This window comes from Venustampulla echinocandica (assembly GCF_003357145.1).
Source record: "Venustampulla echinocandica strain BP 5553 chromosome Unknown scaffold_9, whole genome shotgun sequence".
Lineage (NCBI taxonomy): Eukaryota > Fungi > Ascomycota > Leotiomycetes > Helotiales > Pleuroascaceae > Venustampulla > Venustampulla echinocandica.
In genome coordinates, this window is record NW_022474214.1 from 969,052 (window position 1) to 987,875 (window position 18,824).

The 18,824-nt window shown below is 48.0% G+C and overlaps 7 protein-coding genes across 7 annotated transcripts; 3 read left to right on the top strand and 4 right to left on the bottom strand.

Moving 5' to 3' along the window:
- Window positions 1-297: 297 nt before the first annotated feature.
- BP5553_09061 (Uncharacterized protein) lies at window positions 298-1,293 on the bottom strand (the record flags this gene model as incomplete). Its single annotated transcript, XM_032017684.1, has 1 exon — window positions 298-1,293. The coding sequence occupies one exon, from the start codon at window positions 1,291-1,293 to the stop codon at window positions 298-300; it is 996 nt and encodes a 331-aa protein (XP_031866327.1).
- Window positions 1,294-3,838: 2,545 nt separating this feature from the next.
- On the top strand, window positions 3,839-4,804 carry BP5553_09062 (Short-chain dehydrogenase protein; the record flags this gene model as incomplete). Its single annotated transcript, XM_032017685.1, has 1 exon — window positions 3,839-4,804. One exon carries the CDS (start codon window positions 3,839-3,841, stop codon window positions 4,802-4,804), a length of 966 nt encoding a protein of 321 aa, XP_031866328.1.
- Window positions 4,805-6,333: 1,529 nt separating this feature from the next.
- On the bottom strand, window positions 6,334-7,077 carry BP5553_09063 (uncharacterized protein; the record flags this gene model as incomplete). Its single annotated transcript, XM_032017686.1, has 2 exons — window positions 6,334-6,579; window positions 6,682-7,077. The coding sequence occupies 2 exons, from the start codon at window positions 7,075-7,077 to the stop codon at window positions 6,334-6,336; spliced, it is 642 nt and encodes a 213-aa protein (XP_031866329.1).
- A 4,739-nt stretch (window positions 7,078-11,816) lies between these two features.
- On the bottom strand, window positions 11,817-12,411 carry BP5553_09064 (uncharacterized protein; the record flags this gene model as incomplete). The annotated part of the gene is made up of 3 exons (XM_032017687.1): window positions 11,817-11,924; window positions 12,025-12,072; window positions 12,121-12,411. The coding sequence occupies 3 exons, from the start codon at window positions 12,409-12,411 to the stop codon at window positions 11,817-11,819; spliced, it is 447 nt and encodes a 148-aa protein (XP_031866330.1).
- A 1,483-nt stretch (window positions 12,412-13,894) lies between these two features.
- BP5553_09065 (Mannitol dehydrogenase) lies at window positions 13,895-14,695 on the top strand (the record flags this gene model as incomplete). The annotated part of the gene is made up of 1 exon (XM_032017688.1): window positions 13,895-14,695. One exon carries the CDS (start codon window positions 13,895-13,897, stop codon window positions 14,693-14,695), a length of 801 nt encoding a protein of 266 aa, XP_031866331.1.
- A 313-nt stretch (window positions 14,696-15,008) lies between these two features.
- Window positions 15,009-17,148, bottom strand: BP5553_09066 (putative vhs-containing protein; the record flags this gene model as incomplete). The annotated part of the gene is made up of 4 exons (XM_032017689.1): window positions 15,009-15,209; window positions 15,277-15,842; window positions 15,885-16,554; window positions 16,603-17,148. 4 exons carry the CDS (start codon window positions 17,146-17,148, stop codon window positions 15,009-15,011), a joined length of 1,983 nt encoding a protein of 660 aa, XP_031866332.1.
- Window positions 17,149-17,431: 283 nt separating this feature from the next.
- On the top strand, window positions 17,432-18,616 carry BP5553_09067 (Ribosome biogenesis protein TSR3; the record flags this gene model as incomplete). The annotated part of the gene is made up of 1 exon (XM_032017690.1): window positions 17,432-18,616. The coding sequence occupies one exon, from the start codon at window positions 17,432-17,434 to the stop codon at window positions 18,614-18,616; it is 1,185 nt and encodes a 394-aa protein (XP_031866333.1).
- Window positions 18,617-18,824: the final 208 nt, after the last annotated feature.

Sequence of the window (18,824 nt, forward strand, 5' to 3'; positions counted from 1 at the left end):
ACCTATCTTATGTAGCTGTTGTGCTTCGTATTGTCACCAAAGGCCTTGGGGGGGGGGGGCTAGTTGGTGGCGGCCACTGACTCCGGGCCGCGCCGGGAAATGCCCCTAATTATTATTTACGTCGCCGTCAACAACATCCTTTTCTTACCTACCTAGGTTTGGATCACGGAAGCCAGAAATCTTCTTGTCTGAGTCTGAGGGCGCAGATTGTATTTTGCATCCACACATATGTTGCTACTATGTAAGGTAAGGTAAGGTACCTACCTACCTGCCTTACCTACCTAGGTAGTACCAGCCCTACCTACTCGACCACTCTTCCCCCACACAGCCGTCCAGATCATTCTCCTCCAGGAACCTGTCCAGGAGACCAGCGACCTTGCTGTTGTCCATGTCCGCAAATGCGATGTGCGTGCTTCCCTTGAGGCCCGCATCGTCCCCCAGCATGAGGACTTCTGCATTTCCCCCGTAGCTGTTGATAAGCTGCGCGACGCGTCGAGACTGCTGGACGTAGGGAAACGACTCTGCCCGGTGGTCACCCCACACGAACTGTATCGCCGCAACATGCGCCAGCTTCTTGAAGTCCTCGAGGGGGACCACGAACGGGCCAAAGCCGCCGCGGCCGGGCTTGATGCCGATGTTATCAGGGAAGACGTACCCTATGCTCTCGTACGTGACGATCCCTCGGATGTTGCTCGAGTTACTCTTGGCCGTCGCCATCATCGCTCGCAGTCCCGCTGCGGAGTTGGTGAGGTATACGATGCTGTGACCAAGCTTGCCCGAGTCGGCGGCAACGGCGGCTGCATCTGATTGAAGCTGAACGTTCTCGACAGTGTCGAACTCCTCGTAGCGGGCGCTGGTCGCCTGCTGCCACGCATGCTGGTCGTTGGTCGGGAACTGCACGCCCGGCCACCACTTCATGTAGGAGGGACCGAAGTTCCACGACCTGAAGTTCTGCTGATCTTGGTATCTCGGCACATAGTTGATCGGCTTGCAGCTCCAGTTGGCGCGCCCAACCCGCGGCCCATCCCACAGGTAGACGGGATAATTGCGACGTAGGAACATGTCTTTGTACCCTTCCCCGCCGTCCCAGCGGTTTTGCCATACCTGGGTGCTCGAACTATGCCACATCACAAGGCTTGTCGTCCGTGGAGTCCATGGAATGAAGTACTCCATATATCCATGATCGCAGGAAAGTGTCTGGTTGGGACCCTTGGGGCTGCTGATAACGCTGCCCCCAATCTGGAAGCCACCAGATCGATCAAGCATGATGGGCCGTTTCAAATGATCATCCATAGCGCGGCTTGTTGACGCGACAAGCAAGAGTGTGATGAACGAAGAGATCTTTGAAAGCCCCCAAAGACCAAAGTTTGTAAGACGGCCATTATCACTTTTCATGAATCTGGCCCAGCTTTCAACGATGAACATCATCTCTCTTTGTCGAGTGCTTAACTGCGAGTATCACTCTATAATAGAAAACCCTTGAGATGCTTTGAGGAGTCAACAAGACTAATCTCACCCTTTTATACCATCCTTTTCAACAGTTGGCATATCTGACCTAGCTGCCTTTGTCTCAGCAGCCCCCAAGCAGAAGCAAACTGCCGAACATTTTCGGTATTTGAAGTGGAGCTGGGAGTGGCAGCACCAGATACGCAATGTTGGTATTATGAGCAGATTGCCGTTTTTCCGAATGAGCGGACCTAATTTGTCTTTCTATTAGACTTCCACCAATTGCTTGCTCCGGTGGGGGTGGCAATGGTTTGAGATATGCTCTGTTTTGACGGCCACTGGGTATAGACTGCTAGCATTTGGCATTTGAAGTTACACAAAGAGTAGAGTATAGATGATGTGGGTCCCCAATCCTCACCTCTTTCTGTACCCTGATCTCATTTGCTTCATCTAGCACTCTCCACGGCCTCAATTTTGCTCAGCTCTTCTAACCTTGTGGGACTCCTCGAACTAACTCGATTTCGTCAAATCTATGAAGTATTATAACGCTAGAGCAATTGGCTATCCTAGCAGTACTGCTACCAAGAGTGTCAAATTCTGGTGGTATTGAGGTACAAATCGTTGTACAGTTGTTCTCGAGTCGTTAATGTATCAAATCAGAACACTCCGCAGTCATACACTTCAGGGTATAATTTGCAACTCGGAGTGTGATGTGGAGCAGCTTCTAACACCTCTTCCCTAATGTACACAATACATACCATTGGATGTACCAGACCAGCTCAAAATCACGTCACTTAGCGGCCCTACCTAGGTAGCCTTTAATATGCAAAGACGCTGGCTGTCTCACAAGGGCTGGTGCTGACATGCAATATATGCCATGCATTTTTAGCCGCACCGCTTCTTCCTCTTTGCCATCAATGTAGGACAAAGAATAACCCGGATATACTCCATACTTCATATAACACTCCCTACTATCCTGGCACGGTACTTCAAATCAGCTAACAGATCTTGCCCGATTGAGGAGTATGCTGAGGGGCTTTGATAACGGGTATTTACCAAGGCCATGTAACAAAATGCCGAGCATGCTCCACTGTGAAATACGTACACATTGTCAAGTTGTTACTATAACCTCCTAACTATTTCAAAGGCCCTGGATGTTAATTATTTAAATATACTACTAGTAGAACTAATATAATGGTAAAACCACGAGATTTTCCTAAAATATTAATAACAGAGTATATTAAATTAATCGTATCCGAGAGACAGTTTCAAAATACTCTGTCTACATGTATTATAACAGAATTCTCTTCTGTGAATTCTATACGACACATAATTCCTATTACAAAAGTCGGAAGTAACTGAATGCTTTACCAGCTATTTCAACTACTTAGGCGCTGAGGTAGTCTAAGTATTGTTTCAATAGAAAATAGCATTAGTTCAAGACACTTAGCTTCGAAAGTTGCAGTTTTAGGGGGTACTAGGCTAGTTTACTCTATGGTTTTAACTTTTAGTCATTTGATCTATTTTTCATTTGTCCAGAGATAGGAGTTTTCCACTCAATTTATTAACCAAAATTCAATTAGTCCAATCCCTCTTTTCAGACCGCTACAATCTTGACAAAACCTTCGCCCTCAACTCGAATAATCCAATCACATATGCATTATGAAGCAATTCAGATGTGTTGCCACCAGAAATAGTAATTCGTTCCAGCTTATACACCAATCATCTCAGATGTTGAAGCCTAAGTATATGAGGTGAGTTAAAATGAAGCTCGAATTCTATCAAGAAATTGTGCATTAACAGTACAGATAACTAGGTCCCGGTCCCGATCGCGATCGCAAGCTCACCCGACTAACACGATGTACGGCAAGACGTGGGTTGGCACCCTACTTAGTATCTCACAAAACCCGCCTACCTACCTAGGTAAGGTAGGCATCAAGCCTATAGCCACATGCGCACGGTATCAGCAGCTGTTACTACAGTTGCAATTGCGATTGTATCTAGTTGATGCTCGTAAGGGGAGGTGTTAATAAATAACTGGTAGTGCTGACCTATGTACCTAGGTACTGTGCAAAGTATTATTTCATCAAGGGTCTTGTCTATATGTAAGGTCGTACCCAGGTTCGTTTCGCCGCTCATTCGATCTCCTAGTGCGAGTAAGCCGGCCTCGCAACTACTGCGTCTCCTAAGGAGGTATGTAAGCTTACAGTAGGAGTTTCACCCTCAGACCACAACAACCTCAGTCTCGAAAGCATATACATCCCATCATCGATCTCTGCACTTAGTGGAGCATACAAAGCACTCGAGCATAGGTGTTTAGCGCCACAATTACTCTGCAGTCGGCGACATCTATCCCTCATTGATTCGCACCTCCACATATATATCCACCATCATGGATTCAGTCAAAAGCATGTTGGCGCAGTTCTTCCCACCAGCACCAACCTTCACCGACAAAGATGTCCCCAAGCAACCCGGCCGGGTCTTCATCGTGACAGGGGGGAATAAAGGGGTCGGGTTTGAGCTCGTCAAGGCGCTCTATCCCACCGGAGCGACCGTCTACATGGCGAGTCGCTCACAAGAACGCGCTGAAACAGCAATCACGAAGATCACATCTGCGGATCCGTCTCTCGCAAGCAACCTCAAGTTTCTCCACCTTGATCTGGGCGACCTGGCGACCATCAAGGCCTCCGTGGCTGCTTTCACAGCGCAGGAGTCTAGGCTCGACATTATCTGGAATAATGCTGGCATTGGCGCGGGGCCCGTCGGGGCAAAAACCGAACAGAATATCGAAGCGCTAATAGGAGTAAACTGCATCGGCCCCCTCTTATTTACACAGCTTCTTTTCCCGCAGCTCCGAGAAGCCGCCAAATCCGCTCCCAGAGGTAGCGTGCGTGTGGTATGGACGAGTTCATTCCTAGCAGAGTCATATTCACCCAACGGCGGAGTCGACTTCAAGCTTCTCGAGCAGGGCGGCGGGAAGAATCCGTTGGTGGACTATGCAGCCTCAAAAGCTGGAAATTGGTTCCTCGCTACCGAGACAGCAAAACGAGTGGGTGATGAGGGGATTATAGGCGTCGTCCAGAATCCTGGGAACCTGCAGACAGAGATCTATGATGGGCAATCGAAGTTGTTGATGTTGTTTGTGAATCGCATTTTGTACCCACCGATCTTTGGGGCGTACACGGGGCTTTACGCGGCGTTCTCGCCTGACATTACGATGGAGAAACAGGGGGCGTATATTATCCCTTGGGGACAAATCCACACCCTTCCGAGAAAGGACATTTATGATGCTATCGAGCAAGGTCAGGCCGAGCGCTTTTGGCAATGGTGCGAGGACCAGTGGAAGCCATATATTTGAATGGGGCATTTGCGCTTCAGACTTTAGGGCGGGACTAGATAGGCAAAATGATAATTTCATGGGCTTCCAGTTCAATTGCCATTTCCTGCACATCAGTAAAACGGGCTCCTATTCTTCTAGAGCTGTTTGACTATGGTTTTCACGTCTTTGCTATCTAGATGCACAGCAAACGTAATTTGATCGAAGTCGCAAACGACGCCCTTCCGGTTCGTCTCAAAAGTTCAAAATCGAAATTCCTGAACAGCATTGCAATTGCCATCCCCATCTCCGCATAACCCACTTGCATCTCAAGACACACGCGCATCACTTTGCTGGACGAACTGAGGTACCTGGAAAGTTCCCTTGGCTTATCGGTGCCCCTGGGTTGTTGAGCCTCCGTTCGGGCCTGAACGAGAAGCTGTTAGGAAATACAGCCTCATTGTGGTGTATATTCAGTTGATCCGAGCTGGCTGGAGTTCTTGGGGGGATTGTAAATGAGCCATACTGTAGTGGGTGTGGATAGGGGTGAATGTGCAATGCTACTACAAGACAGCTGAAGACTTTGTGTTTACAGATTAGCTAAAGGCATGCTTTGTCAAATGCGTACCCCATATTTTTCCTATTGTGCTGTATACATGCCATCAGGCATCTGGGATCGCATTGCCTACTTCTTAGTTGGACACATTCCTTACGCGCCACTCACCCTCGCCTCTCCCTCTACTCAGGTTACTTAGTCACGTTCCTACTCTCCTTTCTAATAACTAATTATTATTTATTTATTACTTAGTTCTAAGGTATAAAAGTTATTAACTTTATATAACTATATTTAGGGAGACTAAGTTAGCTTCAAGGCGGATTTAAATAATATCCCCTGATCTAAAATAGACTATTAATCTCTCAAGATATATTTCTTTTATACTATAATATAACTTTAGTCTTTATTGAAAGAGAATACTCTTATTATTTAGTTCTTATATTTATTATATTTCTAACTTTAATAAATAATATCTCCCTTTATATAAGCGGGTCTGCAAGGTCCATGGGGTATTGTCAGGTTGCGGAGTTTAGGTTACTTGATTATGCCATTGCAAGCACTGCCTCCCGTCTCCCGTATCCCCGCCTTACAGCCCTAACACCCTCTCAGGGGTATTTTTGTTTCTAATCAAGATATTCCTTGCTTATCTATATACGCACGATAAGAAATTTTACTACCCTTACCATTTCATGCTGCAGCCCTGTTTTCTTCTTAAATTACCGTAGTACGACTCCGCATTGCGCTGGCCTGGACTTCTGTCGACAGGCTTTGTTTGGAGGCTCCTTTTACCACCGATGAGTTTCTTCGGCCGTTTTTATCATAAAATATGCAAGGGGGCTACTAGTTCATGTGTATACAACTGATCTCATTCTTTGACATATGAAGGACAATCTAAGGCTAACTATACATGAAGTGAGGGTACATGTGAGGGTACATGTGAGGGGGATGATCGGTTCCAGCACCGTCAGGACAATCACCTCACAGACGACTGTGCATTTTGCATTCGTCCTATACTCTAGCACTTCACGAACTCCAACGCCGCCCACGGCACGAAGTCTGCGTTGATCGGGCCCCCGTTACTGGCGTCGCCAAAGAGCTCCATGGTTCCGGTACCAGCCCCTGAAAGACCGATTCTGCGGGTGACCATCAGCTGTCCACCTCCACATTCGGACACTGGCTGCAACCCATCAAATTCGGGGCTTGGGTCAGCAATAGACACAATCTCGTCGAGTGGTCCCTCGAACCGCTTCACGACATCGACCTGGTGAGAACGGGATTAGCCTAGTTCGGGTATCTTCGACCTCTATATATTCTGCTGTGCCGAAGTAGAGTGAAGCCTTTATTAGGAAGCAAGTGCACTCACCGTCAAGGAACCCGGCATGAACCAGGTGGAAAAATACGAGGCGGTGACGCCCTCCCCCACCGCTACATGCGCCTGCGTCTGAAGACTGTTCGACTTCACGGTGATCTTCCATCCCGGATCAGTTGTCATCTCCATGTGCACCTGGCAGAACTTGGAACGTAGCCTTCTGTCGCCCTCCATGGTGGATGCAAAGCCCTGGACGTGACTTCGTTCAACGCCGAGGATGGGGTCGAACTCGGACTGGAGGGTTTCTTGTGGGCAAGAGTCCCCGCTGTATGTGAGCGCGGTGAGCCGGGCGTTGGCCTCGGCAGGGGCGCCCGCAATGCTCTGGGCGCTGGTGGAGGAGATGGCTGCGCTAAGCAGGAGGGCAATCGTCGAGGCGGAGAAGAGACCCATGTTGTCGGTGTGGTAGTAGACTTCGTTGGTTGCTTTGAAAAACGAGGGTGGTGGATATGAGTAGTGAGTGTGATTCAGTTGGCTCTTGGTGTGTGAGAGATGATTGAGATGGTTCTTCTTCTTCAGCGAGGGAGAGAAGCCCTTCTTATAGATACAAACACACAGCCCACGAGATCATAAAACACCATGTTCCTGCTTCAGATTCGGCGATGCACTACACAGTACAGCAGAAGTCTACTGTGCTGTACGTACGATATCTCGACCGGCGGTCGCTGTGGAATATTTAGTACGTAGGATGTTTCCTGCTCTTTGGCAATGGCCAGTTAGATAGGGCCCCGAGCTCGCGGCGTGGCACGGATTGCCTTGTGAGACCCCAGTTCGCGAGCCCGCCTACGGGGTACTTGAGTACGTACTCGAGTACGTACTCAGGCATAACCACTAATAAGTATCACCACTAAATGTGGCATCGCGAGCTTGCGCTGCGGCACGTACTCACGTATAACCTCTCTAATGGGGCCTCGCGAGCTTGGTTTGCGGCACGTATAACCATCGGGGTAAGCTAAGACGACGAAATTCAACAAGCAATCTGAGTATGTGGCGAACATTCCAAATTCCGAAACTGGGACTCCAAACAAAGTAATATAGTAAGGCAAACAGCCCTTGTCGTGTCAAATGCTTTGCACGGCTTCTCCGATCGACGCCTGACGGGCATTTGCTATCGATGCGAATCATGATTTGTTACTCTTTGCGGCCCATGGCAGCTATCAGATGAACAGGTGTTCGGGGTTGTGGCCGACAGGAAGCCCATAATCATTTGGATTTCTAGATCATTATGCCCAAGTACTTGTTTAATTTTAATGCGGCGTAATAAGTCAGTGGCAATCGGCCCGTCGACGAAAGCAAATTGTCATTACATGATATTTACGTGTATCCTCCTATAACTGAATCTATATACAAATTAATACGCCCATCTGCAGCTGGCACAATAATGATAACCAGATAGCTTATCGACGAATCGAACGCTCTATTAACAAAATATGTCATTAAACTAGCTATTCGACAATTCGACCGTTATGACAGAGTAAGCACCACTTTCTCGATCAATTGAAAGCTACTCGTTGCTTTACCGCGCCCCGCCTCCCAGGTGGTACGTAACCCATTCAGCTCCAATCCTTCGATTCGCTCAAAAAGAGTTGAAGTATATAAAAAAGTATGTCATTAACGCGAGCTACGAGATGCTTAAGTGGCCGAATTGACAGCCTATCTCGTACATCATCCGGCTCCGGAATCACAAGCTCCCGTTAGCAGAATACTGCTATGAATGTTTCGAATAAAGTTACACCGAAGATGGCAAGAACAGCTATTGCAGAGGGCATCTCAGAAATCCAATTCTGGAATGGGGACTTTTACTTGCCGCTATACGTATGTAGTCGCAGAGTACTGTCCCTACTGAGGGACTTTTTCATCGTGAAGGATGTAGCAAAAGGCGACGATATCCTCGTTATTCAACAAAATTGACACGCATCTTATCATTTGCTCAAAATCCAATCGCCTACATCCCGTCTTGTCATATATCATTCAAACATCCATCCTTCAGACATCTAGGTTCATTTTCAGGATGCTCTTTTTACAAAGGAACCACACACAGAATTCAAATTATACAAGCAGGAAAGGGAAAGCTCGACGGTATAAAGGAAATGCCAATTACCAAGGAGCCTTCAGGCGGTTTCAAGTAGGAGGTTTGTTGACTCGAGAAACCTTGGCTCGCCAGGTTCAGCCTGCACGTGCTTTGGTGTTGTTACAGGTTTTGTCAGAAATACGTATATGGTTTAGGTTGCTAAGTCAGGCTTGACATAAGCCCACGCCTATCCCCTCGTCTGGCAGCCACCGCCTACACTATCAGGGTGCCACTTAGCTCATTACTCCTATTAGTTCCTACGTTGTTTACAAGTATTATATAAAATATATTACGAATTTAGCTGAGTAATATTATAATTTGTCCTATTATATGCCCTAGAATACTCCCTACTAATATAATTAGTTAAATTACTTATATATTTATAATTAAGATTAATTATCTTAATCTATACTTTAAGTTACTTTTACTAAAATATTAAATAAACTTACTTTAAACTCTAAAGTTAGCTCTTTTACTTATATTACTTTTAAAGAGGGAGTAAGCTTTTGACTATTTAGGAGAGAAGGCATAATGATATAAAGAGATACGTTAGAAGAACGTTAGATCTGACGGCTATATGTAGTCAGCTCTATACTTAGATTTTCTTGTCTTCTGCGGCCACCTTTAAGATCATGGACGATGACTTCCCGCTTCTGTCCAGGGCCATTTTTGACCTGGCGGGAGAACTCGTTTACTGCAGATCTATACGACGCTATTTACCTATCTGGTCTGTCCCGAGGCGTTTAGTCCCGAAGCGAAATACTGCCAGATCGCTGTTCCACTAGACTATTCAAAATCCCTCCAAGAAACCATTGATAAGGTCATCGGGCATCATGTAAAACAGCACGAGAAGGAGATATGTAGAGATCATGTGACGAAGGATATACAGGATGCTATATTTGGGTAGTTATAATGATTGGGAGATTGTTTCGTATAGTTTCGTTATACTTATCTTGAATAGATTATATCTCTACTTCGCACCGTTTACAAGGCAAGTCGACGTAGTTCATATTAATATATTATTCCATGCCCTACCTAAGTGTCTCTAGATTATTATATATATTTATACTAACAGAGAGTAGTGAATTCGACGAAGCCCTTGCCGCTGAATGAAGGCGATAAAGATAGACTCGGATAAAGAAGTAGATAAGGTAAGAAATTGCCTTCGTCGGATAGCTAGCTACCGCCTAATACTAAAGTTAGTGGTACTATAAAGGAATATAAAGAGATACGTACTTTAAGGAAATAGGACCGAATTAATAAACTCGACTAGCTACAGGTCTAGAGAGGCAGGATTGTTAATACAATCTGTGGGTGTTTTAGTCTTCTTCGGGTAGCGCTTTGACAGGCTTTTGGTGGTAATTATTTGACAATATGAAATAACTTGTCTATTAAGGGGTTGGAGGTGTGAGTCTTTCTGGCAAGCTAGGGCTCCAACTACACAGTTGCATAGAATTAGATAGACTGTAGTTATAGTAGGCTAAGACGATGAAAAGGTAAAGAAGCTTAGTAGCTCTGCAGGGGGAGAATTACAAATAGCAAAGTCTAATGATAAACTTTGTTCGCCTAGCTCCACTCCTAAAGAGCACTTAGTCTATTCACATAATCGCTGCCGCACTTCTGCCATATTCACGGTTTCGTGCGGCTCTCTCTAACATAGATCCAGATTGTCTCTTTGCGGCATCTTTGAAAGGGTGGGTAGGGAAGCCAGAATCGGTTACCTGCTCGGTAAGAAAAGTTGACTGTATTCCAGGCATTGAGATTTATATTTAGATACCAAGGCAACTGTAACCGATTCTCGACGGAGCCGGAAGAGGATCCCCCTAAGTATGATCAAGCTGACCCATCAGTGTGCTCAGGGCTCGAGAGCGGCGACTACTCCGGTCCAAAGACGGAAGTGGACTTTAGAGAGGTCCAGATTCGGTGCAGATTATATGGGTAAACATGATACTGAATATGCGGACTATCTTCTAGTATTTTACGGTTTGGGAAGAAGGGAGATAGGACAGACCTCCGTTGGCGGTGGAGGTTATGCTTGACAGTTCCAAACATGGCACTGGGGTTCCAAATTGGCCCACCGTATAACTCGCCTTAATAATGACCCCTCGATTGGAATATATAGTTTCGTAATAACCTGGGTCATCAATGTAAATGGCACAGGGGTTGATGCGAAGAATCCGCCCTAGGCAACAAGTCAGGATGTATTATTAGAGCAGATTGAGGTAATCCACCCACCGTAAGTTTATGCCATTCTAATATCCCTAAACGCGATTTGCCTACCACTCTGCTTGATCACCTGGTAATATGTCTCTACCAGCCAGTTGCTGTAGCGAGTTTTGAACCAGGAAGGCTAGCGAGATCAGATTGCCTGTATTAAATTTAGTAACGTGTCATGCAGCTCAGGTACAAAAAAGCGTGCCTTTATATTGCTTTAAAGATGATTGAGGACATACCGTTTATAGAGATATACACGATCGCAGCCACAAATACAGAAACACTGAGCATAGCCATATATAGATGTATAAATGAAGGACAGGAGTAGGGTGCCAATCGATGTTGTCCTATAAGTCGAGCAAGATGGCGATCGTGCTTCTTGGGTCTTAGGGGGTATTCTCTTTGAATGATTCTTCCGACACATGTTGTCATGGGGCAGGAAAGACCGTACGTATGCAAAGGAGGGAACAGGTGTAAAACATACAACAGGACCGCAAGCAGAAGGGGCCTGGATCCTCTGGAGTAGGGGACTAGCGTCGTGGGCAATAATAGAGGGGTACAGTCTCTCCGTCGGGTCGTCAGGTAATTCAGGGCTCACCCAGGTGGTGGCAAAAGGGAGTATAATAATCAGGGCAATCAACAGTCAAGACAACGAACCAAAGATATGTGGGAAAACAAGTGTATTTGTAGGTGTAAAGACAAAATGAAAAGACAAACGACAGGCTCCAAGTCCTTGGATAACTTCCCGTATTCCAAGAGCTGGAGCTCAATCACGTAAACGCGCCTCACGGGGGACAATTCCAGGAGCTCTGAAGCTCAGCCAGCTCCACCTACCCACATGCTACAACTAAATACGTTTTGGAGGCAAAAAGCGAATACCATTGAATGGTTGTAGTTGCTCCACCATAGTAGCGAGGGGGACCGGCAGGGACTTCGGCTGTTGTATGCTTCCTGCCTAAAACTTACAGTATTGGATTAGTAGATGATTAATGGATGCTTACTGATGTTTAGATGTTCGTTCAGGTCAATAATATGAAAAATACAAGTATAGATACAAATAAAGGCGGGAAAAGCAGGGGGCCCAGGTGCTCTGCCCAGCCGGTCTAAACCAAAGTAATAGATTGATTGATGATTGATGATTTAGGACATACCGAGGAGACAGATGTACAGATAGACACGATCGTAACCATAGCCACAGCAACAATTAACACAGCCATTAACATAACCTTGGATATGTAATTGAGGGCCGATTGGATAGGCGAATCTTGAGGGACATCGAGCAGGGTGCCAACCCATGTTGACCCATAAGTCGGGCGAGATTGAGATCGAGATGGCGATGGCGATGGCAATGGCACTGGCAATCGTGCTGCCGGGGGCTCAGGGGGCATCTCGACAACGAAGGGGATGTTCTCGTTGAATGATTCTTCTTCTGGGAGTCCCATGCTGGCGGTTGTTGGGCTGGCGAATAAATGCTAAACTCAGAGGCTAATGTGAGCGCGTGGGTAGTATTTGTAGCAAGGCACGATGAGAATCGCTGAAGCACTCGGTAGGATCGCAATGGACATTTCCGCAGCAAACCCTAACCTCTAGCACGGTGTTCTAATAAACTAATTTGGCCCGCTTGTCGAGTGATGCTGAGCACAAGGCGACTGAAGCAAAAACATGCCCCCCCACCCATATTCCTACCTAGCTTTAATTTCCTCCAAGACACACGGTGATATGCATGGTTGATAGTACTGATAGTACAGTATTGATAGTATCCTTATCGTGCTCTCTGGGTGGCGACAGTCATATGAACTGGAGACTATAGCATTAGCATGGTGCTGAACTTTCACATGACTTGCCGCATTTAAACTGTCAGGTTTTGCAGAATCGTCGCGGGCCTTCGAATCTGGCCTTTACCTTTATCATACCTCGGTAGGTTCTGGGGCTCTGCTTGTCGGATCCTTGCCAAGTTGCAGTAGTTCCCATCCATCGATCATGGAGGGGTTGGCTGAGACCGCGTACAGGACATGTACATGTACAGTAGAAGATGCGTATCTGTACGTAGCAAGGTAGCAGCTAGCTTTCGAGGCCATGGCCGTCCAGTCCTGTCCCTTCACCGCTGTTCCATGGCATGATCACGATTACTTCGTATAATCATTACTAACCGCAGCACAGGGACGAGAGCCTAGGTAGGCATCCACCGGAGCCCATTGTTTAGAAATATATTATGATACTGCAATATTATGATACGAAGCGTGTTTGTAAACGGACACGGCAAGGTACTCGTATCGACCAACCAGCACCGGGGTGGCCGCGGTGTTAGGTAATCAGCCCGCAGCAGCCATTCGGCTATTGCTGTTGCTTGGAGCGAATGATGTCACTTGCTACGAACATGTTCTACCAAGTATACAGCAACCCGGCCAACAAACGTCTCTCGTTGCAGCTCCATTATCTAGCGGCGTCAGGAGGCAACAGCTCCAGACGCCCTAAGGTAGGTAATCCACTACTAATGCTGGGTCAGCCCCTTACAAGTACACAGCTTTGGCAGCCATTGGATCGCATGCCCAGAGCCCGATCTCAGCACACGGAAATGTCCAAACCGATGACGGATTGCGTTCCCCCACCTTACGAGGACGCTCATTGCATTCCTTGCCAGGACCGCCGTTGCCCCTGACCACGATATGGAGCTCCTCGAGTCAGGCCGTGGACAGCTCACGCCTACATAAGGGGGGGGAGGGGCGCCCCTCCTGGTGCCCATTCTCTACCTAGGTACTCTTGCTCGATACCCCTCCATACATACCAATTCCCCGAGAAGTTCCTGTTCTCTCTTCAACCTAATCCAACCTACATCCACCACACATCACAATTCCCCAAGACCACCACAGCCTTCACCGCTACCACCACCACATACCCCACCAAAACCAAACCCCCACCTTCAAGATGCCTATCGAAATCCCCAAGGCCAACTCCCTGATGGACATGTTCAGCCTCAAGGGCAAGGTTGTCGTCGTCACCGGCGCCTCCGGCCCTCGAGGGATGGGAATCGAAGCCGCCCGCGGCTGCGCCGAGATGGGCGCCGACCTTGCCATCACCTACTCATCCCGTCCCGAGGGCGGCGAGAAGAACGCGAAGGAGCTGGCCGCCACATACGGCGTCAAGGTCAAGGCCTACAAGCTCGATATCGGATCCTACGACAGCGTGGAGAAGCTTGTCAAGGAGGTGATCCAGGAATTTGGCAAGATCGATGCTTTCATCGCCAACGCAGGTCGTACGGCTGATAGTGGCATTCTTGACGGATCCGTGCAGGACTGGAACGAGGTTATCCAGACCGATTTGAATGGCACATTCCACTGTGCGAAGGCCGTGGGACAGCACTTCAAGGAGCGCGGAACCGGTAGCTTCGTCATTACTGCTTCCATGTCCGGACACATTGCCAATTTCCCCCAGGAGCAGACCAGCTACAACGTCGCCAAGGCAGGGTGCATCCACATGGCTCGCTCGCTGGCGAACGAGTGGCGGGACTTTGCACGCGTCAACTCCATCTCCCCGGGTTATATCGATACCGGGTTGAGCGACTTCGTGGATCAGAAGACACAGGCTCTCTGGAAGAGCATGATCCCTATGGGACGAGATGGCGATGCGAAGGAGCTGAAGGGAGCATATGTGTACCTTGTCAGCGATGCTAGCACTTACACCACCGGTGCTGATATCGTCATCGACGGCGGTTATACTTGCCGGTAAATCAAAGCTTAGGACTCCATGGACCGTTACCAGAAAAGTATCGATAGAAGAGAGGCTTAGGTTTTAGGATGCCAGGCGCAAGAAAAATATAAAACTCCCAGAAATGATACCATGCTGGCTCCGGTGAATATTTCCGTCCATTCTTGAACCAAAACTAGTTGGAGAGTTTCAAAACATGATTGGGGAAGGAAACATGGAAAGGTTGTTATTCAAGGTAGCATACCCACCAAAGGAGTAAAATACATATTATCCCAAAGCACACCGTAATAATCATCATGTTGGTGATAAATTTCATCTAAGTTTTAAACTCGTATCAAGCAATCCCAAGCGAGGATACCTCTCCCTGTTCATTGACCTGCCTCGCCCCAATCCTATACGACGCCTTCCACCTTACTTTTACCGACTCCCCTTGCCCCTGTTCCGCCCCATTTAGATAGATGATCTGCTTGACCCCCGCTGTCTCATGCGGTTGTAGCCTCCGCCCGCTTTGTGGTTGGAGTTTGAGGGAGTATCCCTGTTTTTGTTAGTTAGTGTAGCTACTTGGTAGCAGTTGGATAAGACAGGGGCTTATGAACACATACCTTTGTTACTGCTGCCATAAACGTCAGCTCGGATATTGGCTCATCTGATCGACTTGAAAATGTCAATGCCATCGTGATAATGGAGGGCGTCTGAGGCTCTCGTGTTGCATGCAATGATATATTGAGAGCGGTATTGTTGATTTCGATAGTGTTTGAAGGCGGAAGGCCTTCGGGCAAGGCAGAAGAAAAGGCCCATTCGTCGTCATCTGTTGCAGGAGCTGCAGCAGGCGCGGGCGCTTGGTGGTTCCCAAAGTCGAACATTGACGGCTGTGCTTGTTGCGGGGTTGCTTGTCGGACAGGAGACGCCAAGGCTGCGAAGGGGTCCGATGCTGAGATCGGGGGTTGCGGTTTGCTAGCCATGACTGCTTCTTGTTGCTGGAATAGAGATGGCTGAGGAGTGGCCGGCTTGGAGGCAAGCTGTGGTGGTCCAAACGCTGAAAATGCAGAATAATCAGGCTTAACCGCAGGCGCTGATGGGGGAGCCGGAGATCTAGTAGGAGTTGGCCCTCTTGCTGTGCTATATTCCGTTGTTGAAGATATTAAAGCTGGACCTGGGATATCTGAGGCTATTAGCAATGATTCAAGGAAACGATATTCTAGGGACTTACTGGTATTGTTCCCAAATCCAAGGGAAATACCACCCCCTTGTCCATAACCTTTATCGCCTCCCAGTGAAAGTCCGAGTAGATCATCTTCAACGCTGCCAGCCGGCCCTTGAGCAGGCACTTCTACGGGTGCGCTTGCATTGGACTCTGGGTCGAAATCGATCAGCGAGAGCTCATTATCAGCGTTCTTAGCCACGCCCGTGCTCGTCCCAAGCGTCCCTTTTGCGATTTTGGATGCTGCATCAACATCACCCTTCTTCATCAATCTATACCGTTCTACCGTTCGATGAATGCTATCGTTGATCTCAAGCAGCTTCGCCACCGCCTCGTGGTCATCAGACTCCTCTTCGCACATCTTTTGGATTTTTGGATGGGCGCTTTGGAGCGCCGAAGCCAGCTCTTCATATACATCACCGTCCGTCATTTTGTCGCCTGGTTGGAATGCCTCCAACCGCTCTTCCAACAACATTGCCTTCTGCTGGACTTTTCCAACTTCCTCCGCGGCCTTGGCTCTATAATCTGTTTTGTGTCGGGTATCGTAGCCTGCCATAACCTTCATCAGTCGATTGGCTTCTTGTAGATCTTCCGGGCCACCACGCCGAATCAATTCTTGGAGTTTCGCAGACTGGGCTGCTCTCTCTTCTTCCTCCATCTCTTCCGCCGATTTAAGGTTCTATACCTGTCAGAAACCGAAGGATGTAGTTTTGACAGAGAAACTTACATCACTTGGGTTCAACACAGCAGCATCCTCCGTCCTAACTTCCGGAAACACATACCCCTTATAACTCAGTAGCCTATGCATATCTCGGATAAACCCCAGGTCCTCCTTGTATCTGGACGTCATGCATATCGTCCCCCTCCACTCCTCGATAGCTTCTAGGATCTTCTGCTGCACCCGCGTAGGTCTGATCGGCGGACGCTCAGGGAACCTCCTAACTAGCTCATTAAGGAACTCCTTGGTACTGATCTGAAGATGGAAAGGGTATCCGCAATTCTTGACACATATATCTAGTAGGTTGAGTGCGAGTAACGAGACGTTCGGGTTTCGGTGGTTGATGTAGTTGACGATAGCTACGGCAGCTTCTCGCGGCGCATTGCCCTTCTTCGAGTTGATTAGATCCGAGATCTCGAGGTTTAGAGCAAGATTGGGCTCGAAGTTCTCTGGACTGCAGGCTTGTTGGATATATCGTTGAAGGTGCGACGGACCTGGGTCGCCCATGGCGCCAAACCGGTCTCTGGCCGCCATCCGCGCAGATACTGCCTCCATCTGGAGGTTGCTGGGGGTTATAACCACTAGATATTGCTGCGAAGAAGTTTGAGACGCTGCCTAGATGTAGGGCAAGCTGGCAGGAAGAGCGACGCGGATGGTGGGGGAGTTCAACCCTACGAACTATGTGCTGCGAGCAGTAGATCCAGTACTGTAATTGTACCCGCAGATGCTCGGCTGGGGTGCGCTGACGAAGCGAAGATGATATTGCCGCGCCGATTTCTTGAAGTTCATAAAACTCGTCCTATTACTCCCAAAACCATCCTTAACAAGTCCATCCGTCATGGTTCGACATAAAAAAGACAACTTCTCATCCCGAGGAAAGAAATACAACAACGGCCCAAGATCCAGAGGTCCACGAAGTGGCGATGAGGATGGCGACAACCCCGCATCGAGATCGCGCCCCTCCTTCAAAGCAGCATGCTGGGACCTAGGTCACTGCGATCCCAAGAGATGTTCAGGGAAAAAGCTGATGAAGATGGGCCTCATGCGTGATCTTCATATAGGGCAGAAGCACTCCGGCGTTATCATCAGCCCGAATGCGAAGCATACCATATCCCCCGCTGACCGCGAACTTATGGAGCAGCACGGAGCGGCGGTTGTGGAATGCTCATGGGCTCGAGTGAAAGAGGTACCATGGGCCAAGATTGGAGGGAAATGTGAGAGGTTACTGCCATACCTGGTTGCTGCGAATAGTGTCAATTATGGAAAACCGTTGAGGCTGAACTGTGTCGAAGCGCTGGGGGCGGCGTTTTACATCTGTGGTCATCCAGAGTGGGCAGAAGAGGTTTTGTCACATTTCTCCTACGGTTCGGCGTTCCTTGAGATAAACTCGTCTATATTAAAACGATACGCTGCGTGTAAGGATGAGGCGGATATCAAGCAGGCCGAAGCCAACTGGATGGCGAGACTGGAAAGAGAATATTCGGATAGCAGAGCTGCTGGGGAGGATGGCGCTGAGGTGGATATATGGAAAAGTGGGAATACGAATCACCGGATGCCTGAGAGCTCGGATGATGACGATGATGAAGACGATGACGACGAGGTTGAAGGAAGTGAGGAGGTAGATGGAATATATCTAGGCATGAAACCCCTAAAGAAGGCCAACGCTGGTGTCGAGGAGGAGGACAACAGAGACCCACTAGACATATCAGACGATGAAGACGACGAAGAAGAGATGGCGGAATTAAGACGCAAGGTACTGGCATCGAAACCATTTTCAACCCCAGCAGCCATCGGCCAGAAGACAACTCTAGAGAAGGTTTCTCGCCCTGTAGCCCTGAAGGAAGATTCAGATATAGAGCCTGATTCTGATAACGGCGATGATGATGAGTTTGATGATATCATCGACGCAACTCCAGTCACTGACAGAATAGGCATTCAAGCCAAACAGAAGGCCAAGTCGCCCGAACCACTTGCCAGTGCGGTCTTTTCTAGGACCGTTGTAGGTGCTCCGAAGAAGTGGTAGAAAACAATAAAAATAATCACAATCCGCTAAATTACCTGGGCATTCGCAGAATCGCACGTTCAAGGTAGATCTGCAAAGTAAATCGAAGACTTCCTGAGATGTACGTTTTTAGTGCTATATATTATAGATGTACTTTGTAGTAGGAGCTTAATGGGGCTGTTAGAGGAGACGGTGCAAGCAATTTGTTGCCTATCACACAAATATATGG